At 45.9% G+C, this 20,205-nt stretch overlaps 1 protein-coding gene across 2 annotated transcripts in view; it reads right to left on the bottom strand.

The window, feature by feature from the left end:
* The window catches only part of LOC149343229 (sodium-coupled monocarboxylate transporter 1-like), a 47,969-nt gene extending 28,215 nt beyond the window's left edge, over positions 1–19,754 (bottom strand). Inside the window, exons 1-8 of one of the 2 annotated variants that reach the window (XM_089545776.1) lie at positions 19,549–19,754; positions 18,587–19,037; positions 10,339–10,404; positions 8,090–8,141; positions 5,160–5,227; positions 4,852–5,006; positions 2,448–2,588; positions 1,540–1,669 (exon numbers count right to left, since the gene is read on the bottom strand). In XM_089545776.1, the coding sequence (XP_089401902.1) occupies positions 1,540–1,669; positions 2,448–2,588; positions 4,852–5,006; positions 5,160–5,227; positions 8,090–8,141; positions 10,339–10,404; positions 18,587–18,961 (987 nt within the window). In that variant the 5' untranslated portion in view covers positions 18,962–19,037; positions 19,549–19,754. Of the gene's footprint in view, positions 1–1,539; positions 1,670–2,447; positions 2,589–4,851; positions 5,007–5,159; positions 5,228–8,089; positions 8,142–10,338; positions 10,405–18,586; positions 19,038–19,116; positions 19,510–19,548 lie in introns of those variants that run through there. The other variant, XM_089545779.1, reaches the window with a different exon arrangement.
* Positions 19,755–20,205: the final 451 nt, after the last annotated feature.

Here is a 20,205-nt window from a genome sequence, read left to right as displayed (position 1 = left end):
AAGGTTAGCGTTGCAGGCCCTACCGTATCTGTGAACATCTGCACTAAAACAATATGGCCAACAGAGGGATGGAAGCAGCGCGAAACAAATTTGAATTTGCTGTTAAAACTGCAGTTCCAGAGTGGCTACTAGCACAACCTAACACGATCTGAGCTACACGTGCACCACAGTAATCTCAGCTTTTTTGACGACAAAAATGTTAAGCGCAGGTCGAAGGTTCATGTTTCCGATTGCGGCTTCGAAAAGAAGTAGAGAGTCCTTGCTTTTTTTCTTATCGAAAGCATGTACTGATAAATACAGTCTCTTGGTACTCCACTATCCCAGCTACGACACTAGTCTGTCTAGCCAATTGTTACTTCGCAGCGCGCATTGACAGCGGGAGGTGTTCGGGCACGACTTCCCGCATTATGTAAAGTGGCGTACGGTGTCCGAGCAACAAACGCGCATGCAAGTGAGACATCACTGGTGATGGTGTCACTGATAAGCGCAAAACGTTTTACGTTTTTATCGCGGATAAACCGCGCAGACGTGCGAAAGCATGTGTTTAGCCTGTTTGGCTCATGGTTTTGCTTTGATGGGTTGTCGGCATGTCTGGCGGCAATATTAGACTCAGGTTAAGCTCCGATCGAAGTCAAGCTCATGTGATCTGCTCGCGCCGCACATGGAAGTTGATGAAGACGACGATACGCAATACACATCTTGAGAGTGCGTTGTAGTTTAGCACGAGGCGTGGTCGGCTCCGGCGATGACACAGTGCCTTCGTGCAATGAACAGAGAAGCTGATCTGTTCGCGCCTGCATGTGTTCGAAACCTACTCACGGCAATATTTATTTTATTTCTGCATAGGCTGATGCTATGCAAGGTTTTGCCAAGGTTGCCTTCAAGTTCAAGCCTCACACATATTCGATGAGCCGATTGGACCTCATAGAGTAGCGCTTTCACACTAAAAACTCTTCGCTGTAGTTGCAAGAAATGCGAGGTATATCTGCTGACGCTAGACAGAAGCGCTGCCAAACTAGGTACAACGCATTAACTTTAATGTGCACTAAGATATCACGTACGCAAGTAAGCAAAGCGGGAAAAATACGGAATGGTCCACACACTGCCCCGGTCCCAACATCCGCGAGACTTCAAAGTTCATTGTTGCATTGCGCTCAGTGCAGCTGTTGTTAATGTTATTAGTCCTCGTGTAGCTAGGTGACCTCTTGTCGTCATCATCTCATCCTTTCCCGCACGCACCCCAACATCGTGCGAAGAAAGGCGGAACGATAACACGATGACTGCACAGCAATATGAATGTTGGCGGATTGTACCAAAGTGGGACAAACGCGACCAGTGGGCATCGTATTAAGGGCATCAACCGAAGAGTTGAGCTGATTAGAAAATGTTTTTTTAGACATTAACATTGGAAAGGCGACCGGTGACCAGAACCGTAAAGAGATAAGGTAATGAAAAGTGCGCATAACATATCTATGAACAAGCAAATACACACTTCGGGCTGCTTAGCTTTGTTACTAATAAATAGTAAGGTGTGCCTACCTGGTCGGGCGTGTTAATCCGTTTGGTGAGCAGTGGATCGCAGGTAGCGTACCGAGCGTAGATCATGAGCCCGGACAAGCAACTCAGCAGCAGTATCAGGCACAGGTATGGCAGGTTCAGCCACACCACACTGCGGGAGCAACTTATTTCATCTCGCCATACGTCACATGGGAACAAGTGCGGCTGAGGAGGCTCAGTTAAATGTGCGGCCTCTGCTGACAGATGGCCTAGTTTATTTTTTTAGCAGAGCAACCAAGCCAAAGCAACCAGAAAAATCGAGTAGTGAAGGCTTTACCTTCATGAAAGCTGTAATTAATGCTGCACACTAAGGGAACCCATGTCTTGGCACAACCTCAACTATCCGAAACTTCTAATTCCACTACAACTTGCAGCGCAGACCAGTTATAATACTACGTCTGCCTAAGACGGTTTGATAGTTTTATAGTGCGTACCTCAAAAGCACGACATTATATTAAGCAGTTGCTCATACATTGAGATGTTCATTAGCGCTTATTGAGAAAGGTTACAGCACGAAAAACACGCAGGGTACAAATAGAAGAAATGAAGAAATAGAAAGAAATGGCACAAATGTCACGCGGGCGCCGACCTGCATCTTTTTCGAGCTACAAAGTTTTCGAACGTGAACTTTAGCCAACTAACTTGGTTCGCTATTTTGTTATTGATAAGCACGGACGCGATTAACTAAAAATGAATCATCAGTAAGTGCACAACTGCTCAAAATATTTTCCAGCCTAAATTATTGCGAAGATTTAGCACCTTACATCATCATGAGCACTTTTTCAAAAACTAAGGTCTACCAGCCCTGTTTAGATAAGAAGCCAAGAAACGGTGGAAGCCATGTTGTCTTGTCTCCCACCTTCATTTTCACGCGCATGCGTAGTACGCACATTCTGGCCTTTTTGAGAGAGCTGACGGTCAGGTAGCGCAGCACCATCATCTGGTTGGTGGCGTAGCTGGCAGAGTTTGCGAACCACGCGCCGATGATGAGCCCCCAGATGGTGTGGCGCACGGTAAGCTTGTGGCTGGCACTGGAAGGGAGTAACAGGGCTCACTGTTTTGTATAATCCTTTGTCGGCCGTAAACACCTGACTGTATTCATAACTTATGTTTTTTTTTCTTTTTTAAACATCATTTATCCGTAATCTCGAATCCTGTAATCTAAATGCACACAGTTGCATGCCACATTACACAATACACATTTATTGTAGACTGAACCTCGGTATTTCACAATGTAATACATAGCAATAACTACTAGAGTACAATGAAACAAAAATAACGATTAAATACTGGTTATCACGAATTAGGGATAGCTGGCAGCTAGCGCCGGTAAGCCTCGCGACCTATGCCGCTTCAATGGGAGAAGGCGCATTATCTATTGTAACTAATCCCACAGATAACGCACCGAGTTTTTCTGCACAATTAATGCTCTAGGAGATATTTTACTCAAGTTCAGATGCACATCGATTCCTGCCTGACGCTTGCTCCAAAAGCAGTGAAAATTCATAGCAATTTTTTGAGGAAGTATGAAAAATCTACACCTATAATCGCTTTTTTCCAGCGGCTTCAAATAGAACAGGGACTGTTCTTTACACTTATCAGTGCCTAGTTTGTCGAAACAAAGAGGAAAATTCTCCAAAAGGAATATTTTCACATGACTACTCCATCCCACAAGCCAGAGCGTCCGCTGGCACGTACGCTTGGCTCCGTAGTCAAGTCTAACATTACCCGACACAGAAAAGGACGTTCTTAGATCAAACCTTCGCTACCATCGTGCATTTTTTTAAGAAAAAACGCAGCCGTTACTTCCTTGTCATGCGCCGCATGCAGGCATAGCATGTTAACTTAGACCGCCGTCCCGAATTCCTTTTAATGACTGAAATATTTTTACCAGAAAAAGTCATGGGTAGCTCACTTATTTGAATTCACTATGCTGTCATGTTATGCAAAAGAAACAATTGCTGGTGGTTTAGCATTGCTAAGCCCGAAACGTGGGTCAACTCAATTTACGAATGTTCGTGGGTGGGACACCCAAATTCCGGGGGTGGGCCAACCCCATTTTTGGAGCTGGGCCAATTCCTGTTTGAGACTAGATCAAGCCTGTCTTCCACCTGCAGTGCATCCAGGTTCACCTTCAGCCAAACTAGGCCAAGGTCATTTCATCTCAAAAGTCAAGGGTCAAAAGTGGAGTGTTCGGAAACTCATCGGCTTTTTCAGGATTGCTAGTCAAGTAGTGCTTTCGGACTAAAAAAATTGCGTTGCGCACAATTCCATTGGGAAGAGCTACAATTATTTCAAAGGTGCAAGGCAAGTTCCGCAAGCAAAATAAAGTACGTGACGTCTTTCTTTCAGCTAGCATTTGAAAGCCGTTATCATTTGAAAGCCAAGCTCTACAGATACGTGAAGCTAAGACCATGTAGGCGCTTTCTCTTCTTTCATGCCTCTCTCTCTTTTAGAGAACAGCGTCTATCTTACTACTACAGAACCATTGCTACGGAGCTAACCTCATTCCCTAGACTTAGACGCTGAATTAGATCATGTGGTTTCGTATCATCAGCATCAGCCTAACTACGTCCACTTCAGGGTAAAGGCTTGTTCCATATCTCTCCAGTTAATGAAAGCTGCGGCCCCCTTATCTCTCAGATTCATCTTATCCGCTCACCTGACTCGTTTCCGCCCCCTGCTAGGTTACCCTAAAGAACCATCAGTTACCTTACCTTCGCATTACATGCCCTGTCCATGCCCATTTCTTCTTGATTTCGACTAGGTTGCAGTTAACTCGCGGTTAATCCCTTACCCACTCTGCTCTCTTCCTGTCTATTAACGTAATACCTATCATTTTCCTTCACATAGCTCGGTGCGTTGTCCTCAACTTGTATTGAGCCTCAGGTTAGGTTAGGTTAGGTTAGGTAAGGTTAGGTTAGGTTAGGTTAGGTTAGGTTAGGTTAGGTTAGGTTAGGTTAGGTTAGGTTAGGTTAGGTTAGGTTTCTGCCGCATAGGTGAGCATTGGAAAGATACAACTATTACACATATGTACTTTCCCCTTGAATGAACTCTGGCAAACTGCTATTCATCACCTGAGAGCACCTGCCAAATGCTCTTCACCTCATTTTTACACCCCGAGCTGTTCCACTCCCATGGTCAGTGCCTATGGTCACTAACTGTTCTGTAGGTAGATGTATTCCTTAACCAATGCCCATCGGAATGGTTTCGCGTGCAGGTTTTGCATAGCGCAATCAGGTGTCGTCTGTTACTGCGAAAGCACCTCTTCTCCCGCCCACTTTACGCGCTCACCTGTCGAACTCGATTCTTCCGCCTTCCCTGGCGATGTTCCAGGCGTTCTCGAATCCTCCAACTTCCCGGAAGCCGATGCTGACCACCACAATGAAAGCGATGTACATGACAACGCATTGGAAGGTGTCTGTGTACACCACCGCCTTGATTCCGCCCTGCGCGTCAGGTGAACACGTAAACAAGGTTTTCATAGGCAACAGCTCGGTCGAACGCAAACACAACGCCAATAGAAAGCGCCGGTCACCGCATGGTACCATGAACGCTCTTAATAAGTAGGGTTGAATTAAGGTAAATTCAATTTGACTTACAATGCTGGTGTAGATGGTGCATACGATTCCGAGAACTGCCACAGCCGCCCACAGAGGCATTCCCATGACTGCGGAGGTAAAATGTGATGCTGTTACACTTTCTCTTGTGTTTCTGGCCCCTCTAGCTCAGTAGCGTATCTCTGTAGGCGACGCAAGTTAGTGCATTCGCATTCAAAACGTTACGCATCTGTCCAAAGTCTACGTGGAAGCGCATGACATCCTAGGCACTCTCTACAAACTTTGCTGCTGGCTACATTTGACACATGACTTTCTAAGCATCGCAAGCCGAACACACAAGGCACATTCATGTGTGTCCCGTTCAAAATGAACAAGCTGAGAAACAAAATGTCAACAGGTGCTCGAAAGGAGAGACGTAGTAGTTCATTTCCAATGCCTCCAATTGAGTACTTCGTGGCCGTCTTAATCAGAAGCGGCAGTAAGAGCTGTTGCACGTGCACGGGTTCCGAAGAGGTGAGTGCAAGTTTTGGAGAAGGTGTGTGTGTGCTTATTAGCATCGGGTTTAGGCACCATCGAAACTGCCCAGCTTTGTGCCTTCCGCATATTGGATCCGATAAGTGTACTGGCGCAGTCTTGTACACTTTCTGCTTTTCTTGGTTTTCCAATTGCCGCACACGGCGATTAGTTTTCTATGCGCCTTGAAAACTATCGCTATCGCCACCTCAGGCTTACCAACAGCGCTCCTAAATTCCTGCTCTATTTCTGGTTTTCGAAATTGCGGCGGACGTTTTCGGTGTCAATTCCAGGAAACGGTTTTCGACTTTTGGGGGGAATATTATTTTCTGCGGATTAATTACCCGATTTTTCTTTTTCGGTGACATAACGTGGTATTCATGTGCGGCGACCAGTAACTCTTTTGTTCGCTTGAGCATTTCATTCATCTGTAATTAACGTACAAATTAACGTACAAAAGCACTTAGAGTTGTTCTTTAACGAGGGAATGCTATCGACAGTAAAAAAATGGTAAAGAAAAATGTATGGTGGATTCGATGGAAATGAAAACACAAGTTGATGTTGGCTTCTAAATAGTGGCTTGCTGTATTATCTAGGTTAATTGGCTAGCTTGAGCGGAAGCGAGGGGCATTACATGGTCTGCGTGCTTGACGGAACATGGCCCTTTTCGAGCGAAAACTCTACTTCACAATCAAAGCTCCAAAAGCCTTGCCATCGCTGAAGCCTGACCTAGGAATTTCGTTTTTTTTTTTTCAACGTTTCGCATTCTTCTTGCAAAAACAACAGGAAAAAACGATTCTTTCTTAGTTTTGAAAATTTCTTGAAATTTCGAATCTCTACTCGTGTACCGTCAGCGTCAAATTAAACGCGCTCAATACAGCTGAAATGTGAGCAGAAAAACTACAAGAAATTACTTGACGCGGATTGGCTATTGCTGAATTTGACTTTCGTTTTGATGGCGCAAATGATCACCGCGAAGAAGTGTTAATAAGCGCTGCCTGTATATCTTCTCCTGAAGCTAATACTTTTGGGTTATTGTAAAAGTGTTAAAGTTTTCCTCTTCATGTTTTAAGTTCACGCTGACGGTACATTTCCGGTCAAAAGTCTTCAGGCCGCTTAAGTTCCTTCAAGCTCTAAACCTCTGCAGGGTGAAGAGGACCCTCACCTTTTAAGCAATTTCGGTCTTGCTCCGCTGTGCGGCTAAGGTGCAAACTGTGAGGAATTAAGAGGTTTGGGCAACGTTGCACGTACGGAAGCATGACTCGGCACCATGTCCTTCACCTCTTGTTTTTGGCCCGTCATTGTTTTCAGCACCTTTTCTGCTACTGAGGCGACCAGACAGAATTCACAGAAAGTGAGATGGAGCTTGCGCGGTGAAGTTAAAGTTGGGGGACTAGCCTTCATCATGCATGAATGACATTCGCCTTGCAATCAGGTTAAGGAACCTGAATGTGCGAAATTCCTGTGAGGAGCTTGTAATAAATAGTTATGAGTGGCGCCATGCGTTGTTCTTTATTGTCCCCGTGCTCTGCAATTCCAAGTAGTGTGTACGTTCATAATGATCAAGCAACTGGTCCTAGTTTTTGTTGTGTTACACTGACTAGAGAAGAAACATTCAGATGGAATGAAAATAAGGTTGAAACCATCACGCGCCTTGCCAAGCAAGTATCCTTCGCTTTCTTTAGATGAAGCTGGATAGCGGCCGTCGCGGTGGCTCAGTGGTTATGGCACTCGGCTGCTGGCCCTAAAGACGCGAGTTTTACCCCGGCCGCGGCGGTCAAATTTCGATGGAGGTGAAAATCTAAAGGCCTGTGTACTCTGCGATGTCAGTGCACGTTAGAAAACTCCAGGTGGTCGAAATTTCCGGAGTCCTTCACTACGGCGTCCATCATAGACTGAGTCGCCTTGGGACGTTAAACTACATAAACTATAAACCGAAGCTGGACTGTGCCTTTTTATTTTTATTTCATTTTATTCCGTAAGCTCTCTGGTGATATCACTGCCAGTCGAAAAACACAACAGAAAATTTTCTGTTGTCACAACAGACATTTTGTTCTGGTTTTGTCCGTGAACTTGTAGTAACAACGTAAGCTTTTGTAGTAAGAACAAAATTTTGTGTAGTTACTCCAGAAACGTACTACACACTACGGAAGAGTACTACAGAAAAAAACTATAATACTGCGCAAAAATAATCTAGAGCAACAATAAATCTGTCGTTACGACAAAACGACAAAAGATTTTGTGGTACTTCGGAGACTGTATTGTTTTTTTTTTGTTTTTTTTTTTTTTTTACTGGGCTGAAACTTGAAAGTAGCCGTTTCTGCACGTACGCTGCACTACAACACACTGCTTCCGCACAAACAAAAAAATTACTCCACAATTCACTACACTTCGAATGGACATGCACACAGCATTTAATGTGCTCCGCTAAATAGACATTTAGAAAGTTGTCTACCCACCTTTTGAAAGCGCAAGCGCTGGAGCGTAGAGCGAGACAGCCAAGTAAAGGGCCTGCGACGGAGAATAGAGATATCTTGTTGCAACTCTTACCGGGATCATCCGCACGAATACTGTTCACGATTTACAAGTCGCTAACCTATTTAACCAGCACGCACATCAACAAAGAAAGATCATTTAGGGGTATTCACGAAGTGGTTGATGGTTAACACCCTGCCTAAGGATTGCCGCCATTCAACAGACTTGCCTGAGGACAGGGTTGATAACCCTCAGGCAAGGATTCAGTGGTAATCCCTGGAAATGGCATTAGAAATAAAAACTTTCTCGATAAAGCCGCCGCGGTGGCTCAGTGGTTATGGTGCTCGGCTGCTGACCCGAAAGACGCGGGTTCGATCCCGGCCGCGGCGGTTGAATTTCTATGGAGGCGAAATTCTAGAGGCCCGTGTACTGTGCGATGTCAGTGCACGTTAAAGAACCCCAGGTGGTCGAAATTTCCGGAGCCCTTCACTGCGGCGTCTCTCATAGCCTGTGTTGCTTTGGGACGTTAAACCCCATAAACCAAACCATAAACCAAGCCAAACTTTCTCGATAAGGGGGAGGAGGAATTGTGATATTTTTATGTGGCGGTGGCAACGCCGTCAACGGTGGACGAGCAGACAGAAGTGGCGGTCAAACGAATTCTTTATTGGGCTGCCTTGCGCCTACAAGAACTGAACAACTCGGCGGCGGCGGTGGTAGCAGCAAACGTTCTCAGCGGTCGTGAAAGAAGAAATAAATATTGCAAAGCTTTGCGTCAATATGTAACTGAAAGATATATAATCAAACAAGCCTCACTACGCCTTGTTAGCCATTGGACATTGTCAACCAAAAGATAAAACGTCTGAAAATCTGCGCATTGACGGTCTCTCTCTCTTGTCGAAGTCCCGGGCCTCGTGTTCAAAAAATGCGGAGATGACATCCAAGAAACCAGTTTTCTTTATTTTTTTTTTCACTGGATACCTTAAAAAACAGCCAGCTGCTTCTGTTTGATGCGGCAGAAAGAGAACCTTGACATTTTGCATAGCATCTAAAAGAGTTAAAACTTGTTGGGCGAGTTGGTTGTTCATACCCCGTGAACCAGGACGTGCCAAGAAATGGCATAGATCAACACGAGCGCTGACTTCCAAACAGTTTTCCTCAGTGATGTTGTCACCCGCCACAAAGATAAGAGTGTTAGGGAAATCACCGAAACGGCTAAGATGACATGGCGCAGGGAGCAGGTGTGCAAGTATAGCATCGGTCGAGCTGTCGAAAAAAAGACCGCATGATTTTACATGGCTGTCTTTCGGCACAGAAGTAAGATTTATCACTGTATTTCAGTCGTGCTCCTTTTTTCCTTTCTCTCCGCCGTTTCTTTTGTGTCTGTAGGCTTAAATTGTGCCACAGCAAGAAATAAATACTTTGAAGTCAGCGTTCGCGTTGCGTTGTGCCCTTCTTGTGCCGTCATAGCTTCACGTTAGTTAGGTGGGGTCTGGAAGACGAAGTAATGTTAAAGGTTCCTTGTCTTCCGTGTACTAACAGAGTAACGTTTTCCAAAGCAAGGCGCTTGGTGCCAATAAGAAAGGTTTGCTCAGTACGTTTCGAAGCATCAGCCACGTGAGATCCAAAGAGCGATTTATGCCTTTTTTTATACCGTTGTATGACTGGAAACCGATAGCTCTAATTTAAAGGGGAACAGACAGTTCGCACACAAGAACTAATTCTGCTGTGGCGTCTACGCTGAAAGTGAAAATTTCTCGCGGGAATTATCAGTACAGAAGAAAACTATTTGCAAAAAAGGAAAAATGCGTTTTCCACTCATAATGATCATCGGCGAAATGCGGATGTAGTATTCTATCTTATACTGAACCTACGTTTACCTGCCTCTGCCTATAAATTTGTTCTTTGGCATCGAGGTTTTGACCCAGGGCCAAACAGACGTTGCGAAAAGTGCACGATTGTTTAGGCTTAAAGTTGTGCCAAGGAGGAAACTCAGAGTTAGGGCTCAGCGACCACCGTTGCATCTGACGTAGCTCAGAACGGCATGCATATCAGCCCCGTTGCACACTTGGAACATCTGGAACCCTATAATGCGCAGCATTCTAAGGCTCCAGGCTGACTACTAAGGCTATAAACACGTAAACATTGACTAATGCAGACAACGGCATGGGTAAATTAGGCAAAACACATTGCTCCGGAAACATTACGAGGAGAAAGGTGGCTTTGTGCTTACCATTTGCACAGTGTACAGGCCCACGGCTGTGAATCGTATGGCTCGGTTAAACCGCAGTTCCAGGTACTGCAAGCAAAGCAATAAGAACAGCAACAGAACTATGAAGAACGCTGTAGTCGTGGATATTAACTAAAATTGTGACAATTTAGATATCTTCAGATTTAATACACTATAAAGCACTCGCCAGCGTTGTTTTCCCCTCATAAATCTCCTCATTTTCTCGTATAGCTACCTACCATAGTACAGATTTCGGCCGTTCGCACTTTTTGGCCCACCACCTAGGTGCTCATTTTATGTGCACTGGTGAAATAACAGATCGTACGCAAATAGGAGATCGGCGTTGGCAGCTTTTTCTCGTAGTTACTTGTTTGGTTTTGATTTGGTTTACGGGTTTTAACCTCCCAAAGTCACTCAGGCTATGAGAGACGCCGTAGTGAAGGGTTCCGAAAATTTTGACCACCTGGTGTTCATTAACGTGCAGTGACGTCGCACAGTACACGGGCCTCTAGAATTTTGCCGCCATCGAAATTTCACCCAAAGACTTGAGAGGAACCTACTTCTGATGTCGTAAATTGGGAAAATATTTCTTACGTTGATGCACAAATTCCGACTTCAAACCACCATTGTAGAAGGTAATGTGTTGCGTGTGAGCTGTTATGTCTTTCCGATGTGACCCAATGATCAAAGTCTTGTATTGGGGTGTCTGAGAGTTCTCGGCGTGCAGACCGGATTGCGCGCCAGTTAACAAGTCTATGGGTGAGGGGTCGAGGGCTCTGTTTTGCGTGGGTTATTGGATGGCAGCAATGTAATGGTTGCTTTTAAGTGTATGTTCTGTACGTAATTATGAGTCTTTTGAGGAAGGCGGAATGTGCGGTCCGGAATAGTGTCCATGGCTACACTATTGTCGATCCTAGTTGAGGTATGACAGCTATGTGCGACACTTTCTTAACCAGGTTGCCTAATCCAGTCGTCTTCTCCATGCAGGTGTTCCAGCCCTTCCTCATCAGCGTCATGCTCCCTGACATCGTTTGCTCTCCCTGGCCGACCGCAATGAAGCGCGCGCCCTTGCGCGGCGCGGCTTAGGGGGCACAACCTACGCAGCAGCCGCAAATACCCCCTTTCCCGCAATAACGGCTCAAAGTACCTGGGTCCTCAGTCCCGTTCGGAAGGCCCCTTCGTTAGCGACCACAATTAACGTGTCAACTATAAATGAGCAGCGACCGCCCCCGGGCACTCTGTAGGCTCGACGGCTTTGCCACAACACGGTTGTCTAATCCACTCGTCTTCGCTATGCAGTTTTGTGGTCAATGCAGTGTTTTTTCAATAAAAAACAGTAACTATGTCTACCGAGCCGGAGTACCAGGGTTCGAACCCGTCCGCGGAGGCCGCGTTTCGATGGAGGCACAACGCAAAGGCGCCCGTGTGCTGTGCGATGTCAGTGCACGTTAAAGATCCCCAGGTGGTCGAAATTATTCCGAAGACCTCCCCTACGGCACCTCTTTCTCTCTTTCTTCTGTCACTCCCACCTTCCTCCCTTCCCTTTCGGTGCGGTTCAGGTGTCCACCGAGATAAGTGAGACATATACTGCGCCATTTTCTTTCCTCAAAAACCAATTTACTTACTTATAACCAGTAACTATTTTTGGCACAGCTCCCGAGCCCTAAGTGTTGGCTTATTATCAGCGTCGAGAGCATTCATATTTATCGGTCGTTATTACAGCTCTGTGGTGACATTGAGAGCAACCTCCGTCCCGATAAGATTGGCCTTATCCTTGGCAAACTAAAAATGATGTATGCTGGTCAGACCAAACTAGTAAATTAAGTGCAGGAGTTAGAGGCCAACTGCTCTCAATGGGCCCAAAAATGACGGATTTTACCGCACGTCTCAGCACTTTACAAGCCCAATACGAAAGTCTACATTGTGCACAGACCTAGGCGATCCAAACCACTGCAACCGGAACGACTCGTCTAGTTAGTGTACTAGAGGCTCGTCTGGACGACGCCAAAAATCGCTCCCGTGAAGCAACCTAATTTTCTACGGTTTAAACAGCACTAACTCCTCTGAAACCAATTCGCAATCCGAAAACCTAATCATTTGTTACTGCTCCGACCACCTTGACGCCCAATTAAGTCCAAACGAAACTGAACGTGCCCATTGCCTCGGACGACACTGAGTACGGGCAACGCCCGATTACCGTAGCGTGTATATCCTTCAAAGCTAGAGACTGAGTTCTCTCCAAAGGTCTAAAATATAAAGGTACAGACTATAGAGTAGGTAAAGACTGTCCGCGCCGCCTACAAAACTGCCAAATACACCTTGTAGCTTTCGCCAAGGCGAAGTCTGTATCTTTCTCCTCAGCTTTAAAACACTGCATCGGCCCAAAACATTACATTTTTGACGAAACTTCTCAAAACTGTAAAAGAAATATCTTAACAATCAACTCATCCCTGCCGGTCATTGCGTCATCTCCCGCCTACTCCTCGTGCCAACTTTTCCTCATCGGTAATCTTTGCTAACATTTGCAGCTTCCTGCCCGGACATGATATCGTGTCAAACCTTATAACATCGTCAGACACCAATCTACTTAAACTAACCGAAACGTGGTTGAACAAAGACACAAACGACTCTGAGATTCTGTTTGACCTGCCAAATTTTCGTCTTTTATGAGCCGATCGCAAAGAAGCTCGCGGAGGGGGAGTTCTATTTGCCGCCCAAGAACAGTTATCCAGTTACGTCATCAATGCCGTATCAAACTTCGAAATGTAATGGCTCATGTGACGTGCTTCACGACTGGCACTTTTAATTGGTCCCTGTTATAGGCCACCTTGATGTAGCCCCGACTTTCTTCGCAAGGTTCACAACATTCTAAATCAACTGGTTTCGAAGCACCCTGAGGCACATATCCTCCTATTCGGGATTACAACTACGCCGGTATCGACTGGAGTAACCAACCTCAGCTCATAATCAGTAAGAAAAAGCCGAGGGAATTCGTTGATGTGCTTCTTAATTTTAATTTCACCCAACTCGTGCCTGAACCGACATGTGTCGCAGGAGAAGCAGCTAACACTCTGAACACTCCCCGGTCCATTGTTATTCCTCATTTACGTTAATGACTTTTCCCAGCACGTAAGTGTCATGTCATATCCGCTTGTTCGCTGATGAATGCGTTATTTATCGTCTAGTCCCTAACCGTTCTCACCAAGAATCCTTACGGGCAGACCTAAATTATTTGCAAAACTGGTGTTTGCAGTGGCTGATGACACTAGACCTTAACAAGTGTAAGTATGTGTCTTTTCACCGCCGTCGAAATCTTCTTGTTTTTCAATAACTTCCCAGATGACCTCGTCCAGTCATACAGACACTTAGGTATCACCATTTCTAATGATTTAACCTGGCGTTTGCATGTGACTAAGCTTATACCACCACTTTCCTTCTTAAACCATCACCTGCGGAGTGCCCCTCAACATGCCAGACTACAAGCATGCATTTCACTCATCAGAGCTAAACCTGAATGCGCATCGGCCATCTGGAACCCTCATCAATCATATTTAACAAAATCGCTCGAAGCTCTACAAAATAGAACAATCAGATTCATTCACTCCTCGTACTACCGTACTCATGCAACTTTAGCTTATCATCCCTAAAATTTTAATCATGTTTGTATAATTGTATAACAATAAGCGCTTGTCATGCGTCTACAGCCGCGCTTCAAGCAAGGCTCTAGCAGAAGATGGCAATAATCCGCCGTGGCAAGTGCGTCAGAAAGTCGACATCTAGCCCCGAAATAGAAGATACCCCGAAGAAATACGCCTGCAATCCAAAGATTGAACAGCCGCCGCCGTAGTTCAGTTGGTAGAACACCGGACGAGAAATTAGGAGGTCGTGAGTTGGTATCCCACCGGCGGCATACGGTAGTTTTTTTCTTCTGCTTTATAATCAATTACACTAATAATCTCCCGCAGATGAACACCACAAATTTAACAAACAGAAAAATTTCTCTGTGCTCCTTGGTTTCGGTGTGTCATAACTATCCCCCCCCCCCCCCCCCCCCATTTTCCTTCCCTTGTCTGCTCCGTACTGTAATTTAAACCTGTAATGTCTGGAGAAATATCAGAGCAGAAAACGAAAGCTGTAAACACGTTGGTGCACTTCCGTATACCCCACGCTATTTTTGGTGTTCGCCAAACCATTACCGCACAGTAGAATAATATTAAACGTGCCATTAACACGCACCTTAATCAAGCATACATCGTACGTTGATTGTATAGCAGCACACAGCAGTCCTTCGACCTTTCAACCCTCATGAGAAGCACAGCTTTATTTTTACACGTGCCCAATACTGGGCAGCGGTTTTGTTTTCTCGATCGAACTAACCTGGTGCCGCCGCGGTGGCTCAGTGGTTATGGTGCTCGGCTGCTGACCCGAAAGACGCGGGTTCGATCCCGGCCGCGGCGGCTGAATTTCTTTGGAGGAGAAATTCTAGAGGCCGGTATACTGTGCGATGTCAGTGCACGTAAAAGAACCCCAGGTGGTCGAAATTTCCGGAGCCCTCCACTACGGCTTCTCTCATAGCCTTAGTCGCTTTGGGACGTTAAACCCCATAAACCAACCAAACCAACCAACCGAACTAACCTGAAAGGACTACACGTATCAGCGCTCGCAAGAGATGGTAATGCAAATGTAGGCTCAAGCAAAGTCACTATCGCCTAGTCCCAAGAGTGATGAGACAATGATAGCGGCGATAATGTTAGTGTATCTGCGGCAGACGCACTAATAAGGAATGGCTAGAGGACTGTAGGCTTCATAACAGGGCAGTGACCTAAGGAGACAAATGCAGGTATATTTAAAACAAGTATAGCGGACAAGTAAACAGAAAAGGTATTCGCTCCACTGAAGTCTGCAAATGCAGAAATGCAGTGTGGAAGCATCCTATACTAAACTGAACGCAAATATAGAATAATTAGTGAGCGCTTGACCTATCCTGCATAAGCGGCCAGTCTGAGCGAGAGAAAAACGTAAATTTGTTTTATGTTTTTACATTTTTGTTTTTACGTTCGCATTTCAATTGCCACCCCCGCAAAAAAATTGTCGCTTTTCGAGGAAGGAAATGGCGCAGTAACTGTCTAACTTCTCAGTGGACACTTCAACCGCGCTGTATTGGAAGAGAGGAAGGTGGGAGTGAAAGAAAGGATAGAAAAAGAGATGCCGTAGGGGAGGACTCCGGAATAAATTTGACCACCTAGAAATTTTTAAGGGTGACTGACATCTTACAGCACAAAAAGAGACCATCGTCGAATATCGATGTGTGCCGTCGCTGGATCATAGTGGAGAGGAAGAAAGAAGTGAGTGGAATTGGACAGGTGCATGAAGTAGAAGAAGCGCTGTCAAAAGGAGGGAGTCTCAGCCGCCAATCAGAGCCGGCAGCGGAGGAGGAGCTTGGAGTGGAGGAATCCGAAGCGCCCAATCAGAGCGCAGCTGGATTTCTTCCTTTCTTTTCAACAACACACTCATCCTGATGGCCCCCACACGCTCACAGACTCGAAGTCTGTCCCATTCTTTCTACTTAACCTTGGGGATAGAATTCATTCTGAGCATGTCAATTATTGAACTTTGAATTCGAAAAGCATGAATATGAAAAAAGACAAAAAAAAACACTACGGAAATAGGGCGAAGAGATCTCGGGATGAAAGTTGAAGACGATGATTTCCGAAACATAGGGCGAGAGGCGTACGGATGAAACGGATGAAGACGATTTCCAAAGCACTGCGTGAGAATCTGACCTGATCCTGCAGGTTCAAATCCCTGTGACTTGCTTCATGCTCGTCAGATTGCGCGTCAGGGGTTATATATATAGTATATATATATATATATATATATATATATATATATATATATATATATATATATATATATATGCGTGTGCGTGCGTGCGCGTGCGTGCCTGTGTGTGTGTGTGTGTGTGTGTGTGTGTGTGTGTGTGTGTGTGTGTGTGTGTGTGTGTGTGTGTGTGTGTGTGTGTGTGTGTGTACGTGCGTGCGTGCGTGCGTGCGTGCGTGCGTGCGTGCGTGCGTGCACACTGCCCACCACGGCAGGTGGCAGTTCAGTTAACTGAACGCGAGAGGTTGCTAGGGAAGGGCCCTATTGCCCCGCAATAATGCATCGCTTAACCACTGCGCCAGAAATGGTATGACGACTCACAGGCATCTGTGGACATAAACTTGAGAAGGATCAATTCCGCATATACGGGCATTAGCCCCTTATCCCTATCCGAACAACTTCCATCCGTGAACAATGGATGCGAACTGAAAACCGAAGTTGGCATATGTCCTAACTACGAATATTGACCGCCAGTTTTGTAATACTCATGGATATTCAAATGTTGTAGAGACTCTGGGCTGAATGTAAAAATATAAAGAATTTATTTTTTTTTAATTGTCATTCTTCTTGTGTTTCTTTAAGCTATTGAAGTTTGTCCATTATTATTTCTCCATCTGTAATAGACAGATCAATCAATTTTATACACTTTAGCACGTAAGTCCGTGTAGAATGCAGTTTTAAATGTTAGTTGCTGTACCTTATATCTTCTTTTAGGCCGAGAGCTCCGAAGTTAGCAAGAAACATTCCGTGCGTCGTTATTGCGGAAAAAGAAAGACATACCTACTAAAGTAACTAGGCACCCTCGACAGTAGTCATAGATATCCTGTATAAATTTATCTGCTCTTAATATATTTTCTGTTATTCGCATTATAAGTTGGTAAAAACAGCAGTGCGCGTAAGCGCGTGCGGTCACCTCTTCGTGATCAAGTGTTTTTTATGCTTCAAAAGAAATATCATTTCTCTACTAGAACAATTGCAAATACAGGCGTTCCAGTCAGCAGGATTGACATATAAAGATATTAGGTAAATCTAAGATGTCGACTCCCAGTACATTGTCTTATGTGAAGTCGCTGTGAAACCAAATTTTATTTTTATAGTCCCTATTAAGGAAGCAAAGCTGCAATGGTGGCTTATTAAGAAACCTTATAAAGATCACCATTTTCAGTCATTCACCTTTTACTTAGCAATATGGCCCTCACTTCTTCAGAAATCTGTTGTGGCGTTCTGAATGGAGGGGTATGAAAGGTAAAGGATGACGGAGTTGAGTAAAGGAGAGGAGGTGGCGCGCTACCATAGCGCCCCTAGCGGGTGTCATAGAAATCAGCGCTGGCGTCGGAGCCGCCGCGGTGGAGCGAGCGAAGCAGTGCTATACAAAAAGGGAGAGGGCACCCCCCCCTCCTCTTATAGGCGGAGCAGCAGGATTTGTGCGCGTCGGAGCTTCCGCCATCGGAGTGAAATTTGAAGCGAGAGAGGAATAGGGAGATGAAACGGCGCACTGCGATAGCGCCCCTAGCGGGACGTGAAATCGCATAGACGCAATTACAAGTCGAATAATTAAGCGAACTTTAAAAGTAAATAAATGTCACACTCCAGACGCTGAAATGCTGCATCACATTGTTTGATCGCCTGCCAGTTCATTGTCCCAACTCGTCGCTCACGGGACGTCTGCTTGGTTGACCGGCTTTTAGTTTTTATTCTTGGTTTGGCTCAAGCTACGGCTTTCAGTATGAGTGTTGTAAAAAGAGATATGGTTTAATTATAGCAACAGCCGTTCGTCTAGCTACTAGTATAGCAAGCCAGATTACAGAGGTTAAGCGATGCGCTGTCGACCGCAAAAACAGTGGGGGCATGAATGCTGCTTCAATTTTTCAAACTGCTGTATTGCTGCAGAGACGTTAGGTCATCATCACACGAAACCTGTAGTTCACTGTTCACTGTAGTTCACTGTAAGACAAAGCCCTCTCCCATTGATCTCCAATTAGCCCAGCCCTAGGCTCGCTATGGCAATCTCTTGGAACCCACTCAGTTACCCTTGTGGATCATCGATTAACTTCCCTTCGTGCCTTGCCCATGTCCATTTCTTCTACTTGATATCAGCTAGGATATCGTCAGCTTTTCTTTAATCCCTTACCCACTCTGCTCCGTTCATGTCTCTAAACACTATATTAAGAAGCGATTAACGTTCCGATTACATTTGTGACCGCTAGGCGTGCACCATACGCTCGGCCAACACATACAAGAACGCACTCTAAAAAAAACGCGTACTGCGTCCAGTCATGTGCCCGGTGTTACAGTGTTCCTATAAAACTTTAGATAGCATAGCACACGCGCTGCTGACTACGCCCATTCCAGGAGTGATCAAGCTGCTCACCTCGTAAGCGGTGCACACGTTGAGGTTGTAGAATACGGGCATGTAGAGGTACGCTGTGACCGGAATCACCAGAAAGTACGAAAGGAACACCATAAAGTACATGGTCCCGCTGCTGTATATCTCGGACGCGTTGCCGAGCAAGTAGGCGGCCGATATGAAGCTGGCCGTGAGGGAGGTGGTGACGGGCCACGGGGGCAGCTGGCGGCCGCCGGTCAGCATTTCCTGCAGGGACTGGCTTCCTCCAGAACCGCCGGCGAAGGCCTGGTACAGGCCGATGGCTCCCGAACCCAGCAGCGCACACACAAAGACAGCGTAGTCGTAAGGCGTAAAGCGCGACACCAGGTCGGCTGAGGACAGGAGGACCACGCTGTCCATGGCGTCGTCCTTTGGCTGTGACTTTCCTTAAATGGATCGGTCTACCCGCTGTCTAGCTCGAACGTGGGCCGGCTTCCTGTAATGGGGATTTTTGGAGAAAATGAGACGTAATATCTGAGGAAAACGGTACGTGACTGTGAACAAGTAGGCCTTACCTCACATACTTATGTAGCGTACCCTTTACAGCAAATTCCAAACTAGCTTACTAATTCTGTCAGTGACGCCAGTAGACGGTCAATGGTTATCGAAGTATTTCCCCGCCTTAGAGGCTAGCCTTTGAAGCAGCTCATAGATATCCTGACAGAGGGCAGCGCAAACAAAAATTGAAGAATAATCTGCGTTATTCGAAGCTGCGACCAGTCAACTTTGGTACACCTTCGTGAAAAGCAACACGGCTGCTGTCTGGGATACTTTAGCCCCTGCTTAAAGCTCGCCAATTGTGCACAAGCTTGTCAAATATCCCTTCAAATCTGGAACATGTGAAACATATACGGGGCCAGTTTTGTCAAACTTGGCAGCACGAACTGAAGGGATCATTGTAGTCGTTACACCCTTCCCAGCGTGATTGTTCTCAGAAGACAGCTAACCTTTATCGCGATGCCTCGCTGTCCAGACTACCCTCATGGGTCGTTCTTGGTGCCATTGGGGGTCTCCTCCGCGCCATGTCGCTCGATCTGTCGCTCGCAACAGTACGTGTCCGTCTGTCGCCTAGTGTGTTGATGGCGGCGCATGGGAGCCAAAGCGCGCGTTATGCAGATTAGGACGCACCGCTCGGAGCACAAGCACCAACGCAGGCTACGCATGCGCCGCTTCCGCTGTTGTAACAGCGCAGTGTCGTTTTCCATGAACCTGACAGCGTGACGATAGCGAGCAACCTTGGCCTGCTGCTATTGGCTGTTCGTGAGCCCGTAATGTGTAGGATAACAGGGATGCATGCGGCTGCACAATAACGCGAGCAAATAATGAATAAGTTTTATTTGTGCTGTATAGCGTTGTTTACGTCCGCTTACTTCACGCATTGACCTTTGCGCTTAGACCTCCACGGGGGACATGACTTGTGTCTCCGCGCGTCAGATGCGCGACTTTTGTGGCGGAAGAGGTTCGGTGCATGAATGTGGAGTACCGGTGTGCCCTTCATTGCGCAGTCACTTTTCATGCAGTGTGGATGGGCTTGGAGGCTTGTTCCGCTGCTGAAACTCCATCGTTTGTGATAGATACAAAAAGCGAATTTCCGCCTCGAAGCA

This window comes from Amblyomma mixtum, chromosome 5 (genome assembly GCF_055824585.1).
Source record: "Amblyomma mixtum isolate Tamu chromosome 5, ASM5582458v1, whole genome shotgun sequence".
NCBI lineage: Eukaryota > Metazoa > Arthropoda > Arachnida > Ixodida > Ixodidae > Amblyomma > Amblyomma mixtum.
This window is presented reverse-complemented; position numbering and strand designations above follow the sequence as displayed.